The following is a 16,146-nucleotide window of genomic DNA, read 5'->3' as shown; positions in this document are numbered from 1 at the left end:
CCTTGGAAATTGTGTAAGTTTAACCCTGGTGGTTACCTCAGATGGCTCCCATGGTCCTGAGCTCCCAAAATTGACATGTGTTTATGTACTTTTATTATACTTTGTACTCCGTAATAATCGAATAATAGTCAATGAATATTAATCAATAATAATAGTTACTAGCTAATAACTAATAAAATCATCAAATTTTACAGCAGAAGCCGTGCCAAGCGCACGTTGGTATGGGCTGACCGCTATTCTGCCCCGCGGATACCCCTCCGATGTGCAGCACGGTCCAACCGAGGGCTCGTGGCCTGATGTATATCAGGGTATGCGAGTCTGCACTTCCAATTGCAATTGCAATATGCTTCATGTAAGAATTCAGATATCACAAAATACAGAACTCATAACCCGGGATGCGTCACCGGAATTCGTATTCGGAAATGAAACTACCAAACTACGGGCCAGGCACCAGGGAAACAGAACCCCGTGGAAGCCGGAAGCGGAGCCCCAGACGGTTTTCGTTTTCGGCACAAAATAAAAGCGGAGTTTTTATGAATTGGGGCTAAGTTGCTGATCATAATGCATATTAGCTGTATGAGAAGATTAGCACAGGTTAGCATGGGTTAGCATACGGAGTACGGAATATATGGAGTACAAAGGAGTCTGTCTATACCTTGTATGCAGGAACACCCAAAAAGATGGACTATAACTGCGGTATCGGCTACACCAGAATAGACGGTGAGATATTACAAGATTATAACCAATAATAAAATTAATGCCAACAAATAGTTCAAAGCTAAAGGAGAAAAAAACAGAAAAAAAAAAGGGGGAAGCCGGGGGACTGGGGACCGGTGGACCAGACCCCCCCGGAGACAGGCGGAGTGACATAAAGTCGCCCTCCTGCCACTTCTTCTTCCTCTCTTCTTCCTTCATTCTCTTATCCTCAATCCTCAGTATTCCCTTGTCCGTTTATTTAGGTTCGTATAAACCTTGTCAGCAGGTCAGATCACTTCTCGTCGAGACAGTGGTCACATACAACCGCCACAATTTTCGCGACAAGTCTTAACTCGTGAGTTTCCCCCATTGCCTCTATAAGGAGGCAACTAGGATCATACATGCAATTGCTAACTCTTTCCCAGGCGGCACCACCCGTTCAACGGCCGACGCTCATCCAACCGTGGAGGAGCATCGGACTGCGCACCCTTTATCCGTTAAAGCTACGCTATTACACACACTACCATCAATTCGCCTATTCATCCCGCTGTGAACGTAATGGCTCCTCACGCTAGCTCGGATGCTGCCAATGGCGCGCTGAACGGGTCGGTTCGCCAAGAATCTTCCCTGTTTACTGTCCAGTCCCCCAATGTCGTCTATACCGATGACGAAATCAAGTCGAAGTACGCCTATCAGACTACTGAGATCACCCGCACCGCGGACAACAAGTTGGTTGCCACTCCCAAGGCCACCAACTACAACTTCAAGGTCAACCGCAAGGTTGGCAAGGTCGGTATGATGCTGGTCGGTTGGGGTGGAAACAATGGTTCCACCGTGACTGCTGGTATTTTGGCCAACCGTCGTAACCTCTCCTGGGAGACCCGCGACGGCAAGCAGACCTCCAACTACTACGGTTCGATCGTCATGGGCTCCACTGTCAAGTTGGGCTCGGATGCTAAGACCGGAGAGGAGATCAACATCCCCTTCCACGATCTGCTCCCCATGGTCCACCCTAACGATTTGGCCATTGGCGGTTGGGATATCAGCAGCCTGAACCTCGCCGAGTCCATGGACCGTGCTCAGGTGCTGGAGCCCACCCTCAAGAACCAAGTCCGCAAGGAGATGGTCGAGATGAAGCCGCTGCCTAGTATCTACTACCCCGACTTCATCGCTGCCAACCAGGAGGACCGTGCCGACAACGTCATCAAGGGTGACAAGGCTTGCTGGGCTCACGTTGAGCAGATCCAGAAGGATATTCGCGACTTCAAGGCCCAGAACGGCTTGGACAAGGTGATTATCATGTGGACTGCCAACACTGAGCGGTACGCCGACATTATTCCTGGTGTCAACGACACTGCCGACAACCTGATCAACTCGATCAAGGCCGGTCACCTTGAGGTTGCTCCTTCCACCGTGTTCGCTGTGGCTGCGATCCTCGAGGACACTCCGTTCATCAACGGCTCACCCCAGAACACCTTTGTCCCTGGTGCCCTTCAGTTGGCCGAGCAGCGTCGTGCTTTCATTGGCGGTGACGACTTCAAGTCTGGCCAGACCAAGATGAAGTCGGCCCTCGTTGACTTCCTGATCAACGCTGGTATCAAGCTCACCTCCATTGCCAGCTACAACCACTTGGGCAACAATGACGGCAAGAACTTGAGCTCCCAGAAGCAGTTCCGCTCCAAGGAGATCTCCAAGTCCAACGTTGTGGACGACATGGTCGCGGCCAACCACATTCTCTACGAGAAGGATGAGCACCCCGACCACACTGTCGTCATCAAGTACATGCCTGCTGTCGGTGACAACAAGCGTGCTCTGGATGAGTACTACGCCGAGATCTTCATGGGTGGCCACCAGACCATCAGCTTGTTCAACATCTGTGAGGACTCGCTTCTGGCCTCGCCCCTGATCATTGATCTGATTGTGCTCGCCGAGATGATGACCCGTATCAGCTGGCAGTCTGACAGCGAGGGTGAAGACTACAAGGGCTTCCACAGCGTCCTGAGCATTCTCAGCTACATGCTCAAGGCTCCCCTGACCCCTCCCGGTACTCCGGTCGTCAACGCCCTGGGCAAGCAGCGCTCCGCGCTTATCAACATCTTCCGTGCTTGCGTTGGTCTCCAGCCCGAGTCGGAGATGACCCTTGAGCACAAGCTGTTCTAGAGGACATTGTCCTTGCTTCCCTAGTTTGATCATCTTTACGCGCCAACTACAGTCACTCGTTTTAACAATACAAACCTAAATTGCTACAACCATACATTATATCCATAAAACCGTAGATTATATGTAAGTGTCTTCCCATTTCCTAAATACATGCATGTCTCTATTCATCTCTCTATTCGTTGGTCCGACCAAGCTCGGAGTAAGCATTCAAAGCCAACTGCCCACCGAGGTGCGCATACAAGATATTCCCACCCTTGATCTCCCCACGACGGATCATATCCATCATACCCGCAAAGCTCTTCCCCTCATAGACAGGGTCGGTGATAAACGCCTCCATCTTCGCCGCATATTCAATCGCATCCCAAGTCTGACGATCAGGAACACCATAAATACCAGCATGGTACCGCTCATCAAGGATAACATCCTCCTCGGTAATATCATCCTCCGTAAGCCCAATCTTAGCAGCAGTATTCTTCGCAATGCGCAAAACCTGCGCCTTAGTCGCCTCAACCGTCGCAGAAGCATCAATCCCAATAACCTTCCTCTTCGCATCCTCCGGATACAACTTCTCCAACAACTTAAACCCAGCAATCATCCCCGCAAAAGTCGACCCAGTAACAGCACAAACAAGAACCGTATCAAAGAAAACCCCCATCTCCTTCTCCTGCTGTCTGACCTCAAACGCCCACCGCGCAAACCCAAGTCCACCAAGCGGATGATCCGACGCACCAGCAGGAATATAGTACGGCTTTTCCCCGTCAACCTTAGCCTGCTCAACAACAGCCGCCGCGGTATTCTTATGCTCGATGCCGAATCCGGACGGATCGAGTCGCACGTCCGCGCCCATTAGTCGCGATAGCTGGATATTGCCCGTGCTTTCATAGCCCGGGTCGGTCCAGTCGACCCAGTGCTCTTGCACGAGACGGGCTTTTAGTCCGGAGCGCGCGGCGACGGCCGCCACTTGGCGCGTGTGGTTGCTTTGCACGCCGCCGATGGAGACCAGGGTCGTGCAGCCTTGGGCTTGCGCCTCTGCCAGGAGGTACTCGAGTTTGCGGGTTTTGTTGCCACCGTAGGCGTAGGCGGAGTTTAGGTCGTCGCGTTTCGCGTAGATGGTTACGTGTGGGTTGGGGTTGTTTTTGGCGAGATCGGCGGTTATGCGGGGGAGGGGGTGGATTGGTGAGGGGCCTAGTAGGAGGGGGGTTCGGGGGATTGTGGAGAAGGGAGCTGGTAGGGGGACCGGGTTTAGGTCTGTTGGCTTTGGGGTTGTCATGGTGTTGTAGAGAGGTATGGAGTGCTGGGGTGGTATTGTTGTGGAGAGACTTGCTTTGAAGTATAAACACAAGTAGATGTGATAGACTGGATGTAGAGAAGATTTGGAACAAGTTGATTCAATACACCATCGCATCGTGGACTATATACTTCCCCTCCTAGATATCACCGCGGGCATCGCCGCGGCGAACGGAGTTGGAGTATGATAACAGAAGGCTGCCCCTCCTAGACCCATCGGCACCTTAATCACGCTATATGCAGGTAGTATATAGCCTATCATAGGGCGCCAGCAATGTTATTCTCCGAAGTAGAACCGAGATCGCCGTCTTTATCAGTGGCTCGTTGGTGCGGGCATGGTGGGGGTTTCGGACACTCGCCGGCAGAGTATAGACTGCGCGGTATCTTTTATTCTGTCCCGCGGCGATTGATATGATTGAAGAGATTACGTTTAGTGTTAGGTAGTCTTAGGCCCTAAAGCTCGCGGGTGATGATGCCTGAGACTACCTAATGCTATGATTATGTAGTTTGAATCATCTGTCAATTGATCTACGACGCCGTCGTGTTAATCTGATATCACCCTAAGATTTGCATTGGATCGGCAGCTTTAAGGATATCATTGCCTTTGACAATGCATTAAGCTGATATCATTGTTTACCCATCTCCCGAGGTCACCCTCAAGGTGCCGCGGGGTTGAGGACCTTGATGACAGCCTTAGTCCTACAAAGGATCATGGCCCCGCATGAATTGTACTGTTATATAGAAAATATTTGAATCCAAAGAAATAATTAAAGTCATATTTCACATCAGTTATTTTTATCGGCAAAATATTGCATCTATTGCATGTCGACCACGCAACGGACACAGTCACCCTCCTTCATCTGATCGAAGGCGGTGTTAATACCGTCTAGCGACTGGCGGTGAGTGATGAACTCGTCCACCTTGAGCTCGCCGTTGAGGTAATCGTCGACGAGACCAGGCAGTTGTGTGCGACCCTTGATACCACCGAAGGCACATCCCTTCCAGACACGACCAGTGACGAGTTGGAATGCTGTGACATGTGTTAGACAAGGGGGATATACATTCGAAAGTGAGGAACGATGGGGGATAACTTACGGCGAGTGGCGATCTCCTGACCAGCAGCAGCGACACCGATGACAATGCTCTCACCCCAGCCCTTGTGGCAGGCCTCGAGGGCAGCGCGCATGACACCGACGTTACCAGTGCAGTCGAAGGTGTAATCACAGCCGCCATCAGTCATCTCAATAAGGTGCTCCTGGATGGTCTTTCCGGAGAGCTTGGTGGGGTTAACGAAGTGGGTAGCGCCGAACTTGCGAGCCCAGGCCTCTTTACCGTCGTTGACATCGACGGCAATGATCATACCGGCCTTGTTCTTGACGGCACCCTGCACAACGGACAGACCGACACAGCCGACACCGAAGACAGCGACATTGGAGCCCTCCTCGACCTTGGCAGTTACGACAGCAGCACCGTAACCGGTGGTGATACCGCAACCGAGCAGACAAGATCGATCGGTGGGGATCTTAGGAGTGACAGCGACGACCGAGATATCGGCAACGACGGTGTACTGTGAGAAGGTGGAGGTACCCATGAAGTGCAGGAGGTCCTTGCCGCGGGCCTTGAAGCGGGAGGTGCCATCGGGCATAACACCCTTACCCTGGGTAGCACGGATCTTACCACAGAGGTTAGTCTTGCCAGACTTGCAGAACTTGCATTCACGGCATTCGGGAGTGCTACGATTGTCAGTGGATTGTGACGCCGAGATCGGAGCCGAAAAACGTACTAGAGAGCGACGACGTAGTCGCCGACCTTAACGGAGGTCACGCCCTCGCCGATGGACTCGACAATACCGGCACCCTCGTGACCGAGGACAACGGGGAAAGCACCCTCGGGATCCTTGCCGGAAAGAGTGTAGGCATCTGAGACATGTCAATAAATTGTTGCGATAGATCGGGTTTTCCTCGGCATTGTGTTTGTTTTTCCGTGTCAGAGGGCGGGGCTGATGGCGGGGCTTACCGGTATGGCAGACACCGGTGTGGTGGATTTTAATGCGCACCTCACCAGCCTTAGGGGGAGCAACCTCGATGTCCTCAATGGACAGAGGCGCACCGGCCTCCCAGGCGATGGCAGCCTGTCAATTGTTTAGCACTGTTTCACTCACAAATGGGAGCTGTGCTGGTCGACGTCATATGTGCGGGTTGGTCGGATCGAGCTTACCTTGCAAGTGATTGTCTGTAGATTTCCGGAGTCAGTCAAGTGTCATTCAGTTAATAAAAGAAAAGAGAGAATAGTAATTTACCTGTCCTACTGTGCTGGCCATTGTGTATGTTGATCTCCAAACTAGAACACTGTTAGCAAGTTCAGAATATGCCAAGGGGGAAAAAAATCACTTACAAGAATATGGTGGAAGAAGAAGAGAAGGGGAAAATGACGGGCTTTTGAAGGGCGGGGGGTGGATCCGGGTATGAGGGGAAAGATAAAAAGCATCAAGTTGGAGATCCGTGACAGCTTAGAACTCCCCTCATATCATTTCCAAGGCTCTCCCCACTTGGAGAAATTCAAGTAAGATAAGCCATTTCCCGTTCAAATAGAAATATACGTGATCGGGAATGCTTCCGAGCTCCGCGGGGAAATTTTGATCAGGGGGTATACATACCCTATATGCTCACCTGGGTAGGTGCACTATGTTGTACACATATACAAGGTAAGCACTATATATAGCCCTAGAGGTATAATCAACTAGGTAAAGCCCTTGATGCATCTTTATTCCCTCATATTTTGATCACCAGGCTAATGATGGGATGGCAAAAACAACATGAAAACAGCATATCGCCGACCTCGGAAAACTTCATTAACTAGTCGCCGACAACTCCCAGCACCGATAATGGGAGATATAGTATTGAATCGAAAGCAAACCGAGTGGACTAATAACGGTAGCAAATATCCGACGGACCTCAACTCCGAGTTTGTACGCCAAACCCTCCCTCCACCCAAAAAGGAAAATGAATGCGCGCCCTCCGGGTTCACGACCGCAAAATTGCTTGAGCATAGCAAGGGATAGATATCGGGTTTGAGAAGAGAAAAAGATAACCCAATCTAAGCTCTATTTTGCAAACTTGTTCAACATACATGGTCACATCTTCCTTCCTTGATTTGGTTGAGTCTTTTGTATTTTGAGCCCCGGGAGAGGAGAGGTAGATATCTCCCGTGCTAGTCACTATGGTACACGGAAAGGAGCCGATCCTGTCTGCTTCCTCGCCAAAAAGGTCATCGACCACGCTGTCATCCTTCTAAACATCCATGTAAAGCCACTTTCGGGCCGGAGACAACCGGGTCGATGGAGCCGCCTCGCCAATCACCCAATTCGTCGGGTGCATTCCAAAACAGAAAATAGTCATCGACAATATGATTCTTATTATCAAAATAGACCCTTAGTTGCCTCCCATTGAGCCACTCTGCATCATTGCGGCGTTCTGCTCCTGGAAGCGCTCGTTCAACCGGGCGGAGCTCTTGAGGTTCTTGTCAACACAGCGCATGATGCAAGTCTCCTCGCGGTTGATGAGGGACTTGGTGGTGAAGTCGTTGACACAGTCATCGAAGCAGCGCTGGACCATCTTGGAGTACATCTGAAAGAAAGGATGTTAGGTCATGATCATGGCAGGAGACAGGTGGTTGATGGTAAACACGGGATCACGGGCAAGGGGACAAGCGCAAAGTTGAGTCGTCGATGGGGGAGATAGGAGGCACATACAGTCATGAACTCCTTCATCTGCTTCCGCTCCATGCGAGAAGCGAACTCGCGCTGTTCCGATGCGTTAAGTCTGTGACTTGAGTATTAGCGGTTTGCTCAGAGAATTATCCAGAGGAACAATGGGATAGAAAACACGGCAGGAAAGTAAAGAAAGTTCAAAGAAGGTACTTACCCGTCCATTGTGATAGATGAATGATATCAAGATGTTTTGATGGTAAGATGCTTTCTACAAGTCTCCTGCCAGCTGCCAGCTCCGCTGGTTCTGAGCTTCTCGGGTGCCGGAGAAATATTAGCCCACGCGACTCAAAATTGTGTGCCTTAGCTACCAGGCCACCAAGTAAGCAACATCGCGTGTTTGTTAGTGGGATAGCCCATATAAATGATCTTTAATTTAATAATCTTTTAGTTCATATAATATCTTAGACAATGAGAAATTAACATTTATAGTAATAGGAGTATCAGATAGATGAGTGTATGGTGCTGATGCTTTATTCGCTCTACCTACTCCGTACTCGCAGGACTATCCCGCAGGAGGGTTTATCCGATCGGAGAAACATACCGAAGTTGGAAGAGTTTATTCACGTGATATCTCAACGTCACCAATATTTCTTCAACCTCACTTCATGACGCTATGAACAGCTAATCCCACCTCACTGACTTTTTACATGTAGTTAAATAGTTTTGTGTCCGTGGATGGGAAGTTACAGCCCACACCTAAAAAATCTTCTTTCTGTAATTATGTTATTTACACTTTTGACTAATATAAATGACGTATAACATGCCAAAACCTACTTGTAGAATATGCGTCCCAGAATGGGCTCTACAAAGGATCGAAATAATGTCAAAGAACTCGAAAGTTAGTAGGAGATCCTTACGTCTTTCGAGAGCCGATCTACCCTATACCCGAGACATATTTTCCCGCAATGGACCAAGTGGCAATGTATATGCTCCAACTGAACAGATAACCTTGGAATCTGTATACTTCGTCAACTTCATTGGTCATGGGGTTAACCCAAAAAGTCAAGTGATTTGAAGAACCAAAAAAATCAAAAATCGGTACCTGGTCCGGAAAATATGAAACCCGATATAAGCGACTGATCTCCAAAAAAATGCCCCTAAAATGCCCCTAAAAGGGTCCAGACACGTTCCAGACAATCCAGGACCCGTTGGTTCCAGACTATCGTCAGGCGGGGGCAGTTCTTCACATTTTGCTCAAATTCTAGAAATTCCAAAAATGTGGCTAGTAGGAGTAGGAGATCTACATTGTCCTCCGTATAGGTCCATGTAGGAAATGAGATATCCTAATCCAAAATCCCCCCCCCCCCCCCCTGTAGCATTGTGTACCTGTACTCCGTACATTGATCCAATTTAATCTATATGACAGGCGACCCTGACCCATCTTTAACTTGTCCCGGGAACCTTGGGTCTCTAGATTGTGCTATTCATAGTCTCATGTTCTCAGGAAGAAACTTCCCCTTAACAATACCCAAGGCATTAAACCCAGATAATAATCTCTGTCATATGTGTTCGGCTCTTGGCTCGTGCCCCCCCTCCCCAACTCATTGACCCTTTCGAAACCCTGACCTTTCAGCCCTTTCGCATCCCTTCATCCATCAGATTCACGCAACTCACATCCTTTCCCTCCTTTTCTTCCCATCCTCTTTGTTCTCAGTTTCTTGTTCTCGAATCCCATCTCTGTTCTTGCTTCGCCTCGGAAACGTGCCTGTGCTATTTTGGGCCCAGCCCCAGGATTTCCCACACGAGGGCGGTGACGCAGGGCCCCTTCAACTTTCCCGAATCCCTCGATCGACACACCCACTTCTCTGCGCCTCTCCGCTTCTCAGTACTCTCGATTCCATCCCGAGTCGCCTTCCGGACTCGCCATGGTGACGGTCGGCAAGTCGCACCCGGGCGCTGACCCCGTCCACCCTCTCCCCACCTCACCCGATCCGGTCGGCTCCAACTCCCCGCCATCGAAGCGGGATTTAGCTTCATGGTGGAAGCAGTTCAAGCGAAGCACCAGAAAAGACGAATTGAAAGGTAAGCCATGTTTGGTGAATGCGATATAAGAACACAGGCGACCGCGTAAATGTTTCCTGGAGCGCTCCGGCTCTCGGCGGTTCGCAACATCCCCCTGAGCCTTGGGGTATACTCCCCTTGTCGCACAGGAGATGATTGCTGCAGTTCACCATGTTGGAACCGGGGACTTTGCTCATTCTTCAATTGATTTGCTTGGGTTCTTCGTTGTTTCTCGAACTGGTATGCTAACCCGTCTGTCGCAGAAGAAGCACCCCGCGGCATCTTCGGGATTCCGCTCAATGTCAGCATCAAGTATGCCAATGTGGCAATCTCATTAACCAACGACCATGGCGAGAGCTTCATTTATGGATACGTACCTATTGTTGTTGCAAAGTGTGGAGTTTTTCTAAAAGAAAAAGGTTAGCATTCACTTTACTATACTCGATGAGTTGTCGCTGACCTTTTTTTGAAATAGCAACGGATGTGGAGGGCATCTTTCGTCTTAACGGATCAGCCAAACGTATTAAAGACCTGCAGGAGGTCTTCGATTCTCCCGAGCGATATGGCAAAGGACTCGACTGGTCCGGATACACCGTCCACGATGCAGCAAACGTACTTCGCCGATACCTGAACCAGCTTCCCGAACCCATCGTGCCATTGGAGTTTTATGAGCGCTTCCGTGAACCTCTGCGCATCTACCAGCGACAAGTCCTAGAAGGCAAGGACACAAACGATGCCGATAAGTTCGACCACGCAAAGGCCGTCGAGACATACCAGAATCTCATCATCGAGCTACCCCCATTGAACAAGCAGCTGCTTCTCTATATCCTCGACCTTCTCGCGGTTTTCGCCTCAAAGTCCGATCAGAATCGCATGCCGTCTGCCAATCTGTCTGCGATCTTTCAACCAGGCATGCTGTCCCACCCCCAGCATGATATGTCACCAGAGGAATATAAGTTGAGTCAGGATGTGTTGATCTTCTTGATCGAGAATCAGGATCACTTCCTGTTCGGAATGAGTGGCACGGCCGCCGATGAGCAGACCATGAAAGAGGTCGAGGCAGGGATTCCGCGCCCTGCAACCCACCCGACCGTTCGACGATCGGTATCCAACGCCAGTGCAAATACGGAAAGCCATCGCAAGTTGGACAGTATCCGACGAAATGTCTCCGTTTCATCGCGCAACTCCCGCCATTCTAACAACGCTCAAAGCCCCGTAACCTCCACCTCAACCACCGGCGGTGGTGGTGGTGGTGGTGGTGGTGTCCACCGAAGCAACACTCTGCCCTCAAAGATGGGTCCCGTCTTGACCTCTGCCCGTTATGCACGAGCCAACGACACTGGATCGAAAAATCCTTCCGGCCTATCTGTTTCTCATCAGAGTTCTCGATCGACTAGTCGAACACCGTCAGTGCGCGAAGAGCCCGAGCAGCCTCCGCCGATCCCTGAGTCTGTCTCTCATCCGGCCCCTCAACCAGTCCCTGAGCAGGCTTCCGAGCAACGTCCTGAGCAGCGGACCCCTAGTAAATCGACAGCCTCGTTGACTCCTGGCAACGTCTATGTGCACACGTCAACCCATGGTCCATTGCCTCCGGCCGCTGCTGAACGTCTTAGCCTCAGCGAAGTTGCCAGGCCGCATGAGAATATCAACACCGCGGTCGCCTCACCCCCGGTCGCTCCACCCCCACAAGTTGTCACCCCGAGCCGTGAGCGCAAACTTTCAAATTTCTTCACGAAGTCACCGCCCACTGATAGTGAACTGAGAGAACCTCGGCAGCCGAATCGCTTGAAGAAGAAGCGCATTCCCGGTAGTGCAAGCATGAGCGCACAAAGCTCTACTAATTCCCTCCATGCCTCGAGTGTAGATCCTAGTGCGGATCTTGAACCTAAGCACGAAAACCGATCTGCGGAAGCTGCTTTTGGTGACACCACTCCGAAACCACCAAACGCTGCCACACTCGGCAACCGAGAGAACCCTTTCGACTCAAGCCCTGCTCTCGTAGAGGGTACTTCGCAACCTCACACTGACCATTCTTTGCGCCCTAACAAGTCGCGCACGCCCTCCATGAACTCGCGTTCATCGTTTACTGATCAGTCTGATATGGATCAGCCTGAAGATGTCGCTCGCCACGAAAATCGTCGTAGTTGGCGGTTCCATCGGTCATCCAAGCGCACCGGTGAACAAGTCGGACTAGGTTTCGCGTCTCCGCCCCTAGTAGCGACGAATCCCCGAGCTGAGCAAAGCACCAGTTCATTCGGCAGCGGTCACTATCAAAGCACGGACCTCTCCAATCACCCACTGAGCTTGGATGCTGGCATTCAAGGCACCACTTCCTCCATAGGATCAGAGCCTGAGAAGAAGAGCTTGTTCGGAAAGTTCAAGGCCAAGGTCGCTCAGGTTCGGGATGGTGTTAAGGATGATCGTGAGCGCACAAAGAGCCCCACCCGGTCAGAGCATGACCCTTCCCTCACCAGCCAGCCTCTTGCTCCCATTTCTACAGAGCCGACAAATGGTAACCCTATCTCAGTCGAAGTCCCACGTGAACAGCCCAAAGAAGAGCATATGCGTTCGCCCGTATCTCCCCTGCCTGGCGCTGGTCTTCCCCCATCTATCCCCGAAGAGCCCCATAGTCCCGAGGTGACTGCAGCTGTGCCTGTCGTTGAACAGAAGGAGTCTGCTCAGCTACCCGCTACCGAGTCCGTGTTGGCACCAGAGCCAACAGTGTCCCCTGAAATCCCGAAAGAGACCGCAGGACCGTCCACCTCGGCTGCATGATCTCCTTCAATCTGTTCTCACAAAGTGTTTCCATTCTCCCGCTTCTATTATTATCATGATTGCCCTTCCGTCGATTGCACCTTTATATTCTATCCAGTTGTGCAGGATTTGTTTGGCCATTTGAGAGGGTATGGCTTATTCATGGAGCATTGGCGTCACCTGAGGCGTTGGATGATGTTGTTTCTCTCATCTTTATTTTCGTCGTGATGAATGGGCTTTGCCCTCGTATTCGTGCTCTTGTTGCTCTCTCCTCCCTTTGCTGTCCATTGGATGGCGTGTTGTCCTCCCGAGTTCCCTTTGAACGACCCCCCATGTATTCTTTATCCCGTTGCTCTCACCCACCCCCGTCCCCTCGCAATGGTCCGAAGCTCTCTTCATATTATTAGCCCGTTTGCGGATTCTCAGTTGATCACGTTGCCATGTGAAATGAATGTACGTCTGTCTCTGCGATTGCAGCCGGTCTGTCTTGATCTTTTTTTCCTGTTTTTTTCCCCGATCTCGTCCTATTATTAGGTTCAGCTTGCGATATCGGTCTGGTGTTATTGTTATAAACCCGGTGACAAGAATAGGGATGCTTTATTCAAGATTTCTTTCGCTTCTTCTTCTGTATAGGTGTAGGGTGTGTGTCCATTGCCGAATGCCGCGCCGGGGAAATCCTGGGGAATTTGTCAATTCACATCGTACGGATGGTATTTAACAGTTCGAAACTCACCGAGAAAGAAGAAATCCCTTCTCTCGTCCATCTTTGAGGACGAAGGTGATGTTATCGCATGAAAGACAGGGGAATGTTGTGGAGTTCCGAGTTCACTGACGAGTCAGCGAAGCACCATCTGCCCAGGCTTTTGCTACGACTAAGCAGGAATATCACAACCATGAAATGGCCAGCGATACTCTGGTAAGGAGAATTACTTTTAACTACATAAAACTGAACCCCGTCGTATAGGGGCAACTGCTTGCTATGATGCTCTAAAGATAATCGATCTATTTAGGGCCCTCCAGTCACCTACATGTACATATACGTGCATGATGCATTCAAGTAAACAAAGAGATAGGTTTCGAATGTGGTTTTGGAACTATTATGGCAATTCATGACCCCTTCTAATGGAAGGCCAGCAGGAAATATATAGTGTATACCTACGTACATAAATTTGACCACATCTTGCTAGGGTTTATTATCCTGATTATAAGCCACCTCATTCATTTGAGATTTGGATAGTCCACGAGAGATAGTGTGAATGATTACTGAATATGAATTATAAATTGAAGATCGGTGACTTCTCTTCCACCGTCATGTAAGGACTGTGCGTCTGTCCCGACACATATAATCCTCGTATACTAGTGCTTAAGCACATGATAATATCACTATGTCAACTCCATCACCAAGTGTATCGGAAGTTCGGCTGCTCCCGATCTGTCAAATCCATCAAATCAGTCTCTAAGACATGATGTTGGTTACCCTCGTCTGCGACAACCGTTGCTTCACTACGTTTATCACGACGTCGATTCTCGTTTAGGTAATACATCCTGCAAAAGTTAGAACGTGACAGCCTCTAGATGTTGAGTGGGGACTTACATCAAAGCGGCTTGGATGACAATCATCATCGACGCGGTGACGAAATATGCACGGAATCCTGTGGGATATGTTGGTGCTTCGGAAGAGATGAAGAACTGCGGAGTAATGATTTGGCCAACACAATAACCAACAAAGATCATGACCTAAATAGCATCTTCGGTCAACATTGTTTCTTCTAGGATAGGAATGTGTAGGTGCACTTACACTTGCTGTCATCTTCTTAGTGAATCCAGCGACGTTGGATGATATCATTGACATGCACATGATGTATGAGACAGTACATGTGAGGAGCGAGTAAACGGCCCCCAGACGCGACATTTTTCTTTCGGTGGGAAGGGCTGCAACGATTAATATTATTAAGAGGGAAATGAGGATTGTGGTTACTCACTGTAAAGGAGGACACTCCCAACTAGCACGCAAATATTGCTCAAAATCATTGCGATGCATCGTCCTTTGCCAATATAGGAACAGATTCCGCCACTGATTTGTTAGAAATAGAACCATGCGAAGTTAAAGCTGGAAAAACATACGCGAGTAGTACCGAGACAAGCTGAATCGCATGTTCGGGCATGGCAACCACTGTCGATTCGACGCTTGAGTAGCCAAGGCCCGTGAGAATGATTTTGTTGAACTAAAAGACTCAGTTACCGAAGTTATGTACCGAGCGTAGTATTGTTCACTCACAGCAGTCAATCCGCCACCGGGGATACATTGAAGGAACACAATGGCAAAGAGCATCAACACCTGGGGGTCGCGGAAGCATTCAATGACCTGGTATTTCTTATACTGCCGGTTCTTCATTCCGGTATGATTTTGCAAGACCTAACGGATACATTAGCCACAGCCTTATTTGGTGTGAAAATGAAACTTACCCTGACAACCGCGATCTGCCTTTCGCGTGGGGTCAAAAACCACGCAGTCATTGGGGAGGAAGGCATGGCAAAAAAGAGGAAGATTCCCCAGGCCATGGTGATTGGACCGAAGATTAGGTATAGATATTGCCATCTGCCCAATGCTCCATGGAAATGGCCGATTCCGTTCGACACGCCGTCACCGATAAATGCTGCAATTGGACCACCAGCCCACCATAAACACGCCCTCAATGCATGTTCCTGTGTGGTGTAGTACTGGCTGACTAGGAGGGTAAACACGGGGTTGTTGGATGCTTCAAAGACGCCCAGGAAGAACCGGGCGACGGCCAGCGTAGCAAAATTGGTGACTCCCGCTGTGGCTGCGACACACACACCCCAGAGGAATACCATGCTTCCTATCCAGCGGCCAATGGGTAGTCGCTGCATGAAGATAGAGTTGGGGTACTGCCAGATCAAGAATCTGTGTTACATTAGTACATTAGACCAGGGAGTAGATGGGAATGGGATCGAGCAACATACCCAAAGTAGAATATCGAGTTGGACCAGCTGTACTGTTGACCTTCAAGGCGCTGGAACCGTTAGTTTGAGGACAACCATAAAGCCTTTGAATGGATATGCCCTTACCAGGTCAGTTCGGAGCCCATAAACTGCGGCTGTCGACAAGATCCCTTTGTCGACAAAAGAGAGTAGATAACTGATGAGCATCTACACACTTGGTATTAAGTATGTGTATTGGCAACAGGCGTTCGGAGATTGATTCTTACCATGGGGACGAGCGATAGATCAAGCTTCCAGCGGACAATACTCTCTTCTCTTTCGCTGTACTCCAGCACCAGGTCGCCGTTGAACATCTCTGCGGCATCGTCGCATCCCTTGTCACGCATAGTCTTCTCCCCTTGGGGGACAGCAGTCGCCTGTATCTCGTGTTCTCCCATTTTTGCAATCTGTTTAGATTTTGGGTGACACTCCAAAGAGTCTTTCTGTTTGTAGGCAAAGGGGCATATGGTTCTGGC

At 49.9% G+C, this 16,146-nt stretch overlaps 8 protein-coding genes across 8 annotated transcripts; 4 read left to right on the top strand and 4 right to left on the bottom strand.

Annotated features, from left to right (window-relative positions):
- Positions 1-75: 75 nt before the first annotated feature.
- N7455_001062 (uncharacterized protein) lies at positions 76-520 on the top strand (the record flags this gene model as incomplete). Its single annotated transcript, XM_065603930.1, has 3 exons — positions 76-85; positions 195-308; positions 381-520. 3 exons carry the CDS (start codon positions 76-78, stop codon positions 518-520), a joined length of 264 nt encoding a protein of 87 aa, XP_065462421.1.
- Positions 521-1,254: 734 nt separating this feature from the next.
- Positions 1,255-2,856, top strand: N7455_001061 (inositol-3-phosphate synthase INO1; the record flags this gene model as incomplete). Its single annotated transcript, XM_040951855.1, has 1 exon — positions 1,255-2,856. One exon carries the CDS (start codon positions 1,255-1,257, stop codon positions 2,854-2,856), a length of 1,602 nt encoding a protein of 533 aa, XP_040818271.1.
- Positions 2,857-3,028: 172 nt separating this feature from the next.
- N7455_001060 (putative 1-aminocyclopropane-1-carboxylate deaminase) lies at positions 3,029-4,126 on the bottom strand (the record flags this gene model as incomplete). The annotated part of the gene is made up of 1 exon (XM_040950891.1): positions 3,029-4,126. One exon carries the CDS (start codon positions 4,124-4,126, stop codon positions 3,029-3,031), a length of 1,098 nt encoding a protein of 365 aa, XP_040818567.1.
- Positions 4,127-4,889: 763 nt separating this feature from the next.
- Positions 4,890-6,483, bottom strand: N7455_001059 (bifunctional alcohol dehydrogenase/S-(hydroxymethyl)glutathione dehydrogenase). The gene is made up of 6 exons (XM_040951720.2): positions 6,443-6,483; positions 6,361-6,375; positions 6,160-6,274; positions 5,927-6,062; positions 5,239-5,876; positions 4,890-5,173 (listed from the first exon to the last, which is right to left on the bottom strand). The coding sequence occupies exons 1-6, from the start codon at positions 6,461-6,463 to the stop codon at positions 4,959-4,961; spliced, it is 1,140 nt and encodes a 379-aa protein (XP_040817910.1). The 5' UTR covers positions 6,464-6,483; the 3' UTR covers positions 4,890-4,958.
- Positions 6,484-7,519: 1,036 nt separating this feature from the next.
- On the bottom strand, positions 7,520-8,113 carry tim9 (protein transporter TIM9). Its single transcript, XM_040951057.2, has 3 exons — positions 8,067-8,113; positions 7,895-7,964; positions 7,520-7,769 (listed from the first exon to the last, which is right to left on the bottom strand). The coding sequence occupies exons 1-3, from the start codon at positions 8,072-8,074 to the stop codon at positions 7,575-7,577; spliced, it is 273 nt and encodes a 90-aa protein (XP_040817745.1). The 5' UTR covers positions 8,075-8,113; the 3' UTR covers positions 7,520-7,574.
- A 1,664-nt stretch (positions 8,114-9,777) lies between these two features.
- Positions 9,778-12,688, top strand: N7455_001057 (uncharacterized protein; the record flags this gene model as incomplete). The annotated part of the gene is made up of 3 exons (XM_040951273.2): positions 9,778-9,934; positions 10,177-10,332; positions 10,389-12,688. 3 exons carry the CDS (start codon positions 9,778-9,780, stop codon positions 12,686-12,688), a joined length of 2,613 nt encoding a protein of 870 aa, XP_040818250.2.
- Positions 12,689-12,898: 210 nt separating this feature from the next.
- Positions 12,899-13,306, top strand: N7455_001056 (uncharacterized protein; the record flags this gene model as incomplete). Its single annotated transcript, XM_065603929.1, has 2 exons — positions 12,899-13,147; positions 13,301-13,306. The coding sequence occupies 2 exons, from the start codon at positions 12,899-12,901 to the stop codon at positions 13,304-13,306; spliced, it is 255 nt and encodes an 84-aa protein (XP_065462420.1).
- A 758-nt stretch (positions 13,307-14,064) lies between these two features.
- N7455_001055 (uncharacterized protein) lies at positions 14,065-16,068 on the bottom strand (the record flags this gene model as incomplete). Its single annotated transcript, XM_040951882.2, has 10 exons — positions 14,065-14,212; positions 14,262-14,404; positions 14,466-14,599; positions 14,650-14,741; positions 14,792-14,892; positions 14,946-15,083; positions 15,134-15,593; positions 15,653-15,702; positions 15,758-15,838; positions 15,898-16,068. 10 exons carry the CDS (start codon positions 16,066-16,068, stop codon positions 14,065-14,067), a joined length of 1,518 nt encoding a protein of 505 aa, XP_040818243.2.
- Between the last annotated feature and the right edge of the window lie 78 nt (positions 16,069-16,146).

Source organism: Penicillium solitum, assembly GCF_028829755.1.
Source record: "Penicillium solitum strain IBT 25940 chromosome Unknown utg000001l_segment0_segment0, whole genome shotgun sequence".
Classification (NCBI taxonomy): domain Eukaryota; kingdom Fungi; phylum Ascomycota; class Eurotiomycetes; order Eurotiales; family Aspergillaceae; genus Penicillium; species Penicillium solitum.
The sequence above is the reverse complement of the archived record's forward strand: the minus strand, read 5'-3'. Positions and strand labels throughout refer to the sequence as shown.

Coding starts and splice junctions, on each gene's coding strand:
- N7455_001059 (XM_040951720.2), bottom strand. CDS start 6,463: ATGGCCAGCACAGTAGGACAG. Junction 6,063..6,159: donor CACCGGTGTCTGCCATACCG/GTAAGCCCCGCC, acceptor GACATGTCTCAG/ATGCCTACACTCTTTCCGGC. Junction 5,877..5,926: donor GACTACGTCGTCGCTCTCTA/GTACGTTTTTCG, acceptor TGACAATCGTAG/CACTCCCGAATGCCGTGAAT.
- tim9 (XM_040951057.2), bottom strand. Junction 7,770..7,894: donor AGATGAAGGAGTTCATGACT/GTATGTGCCTCC, acceptor CCTTTCTTTCAG/ATGTACTCCAAGATGGTCCA.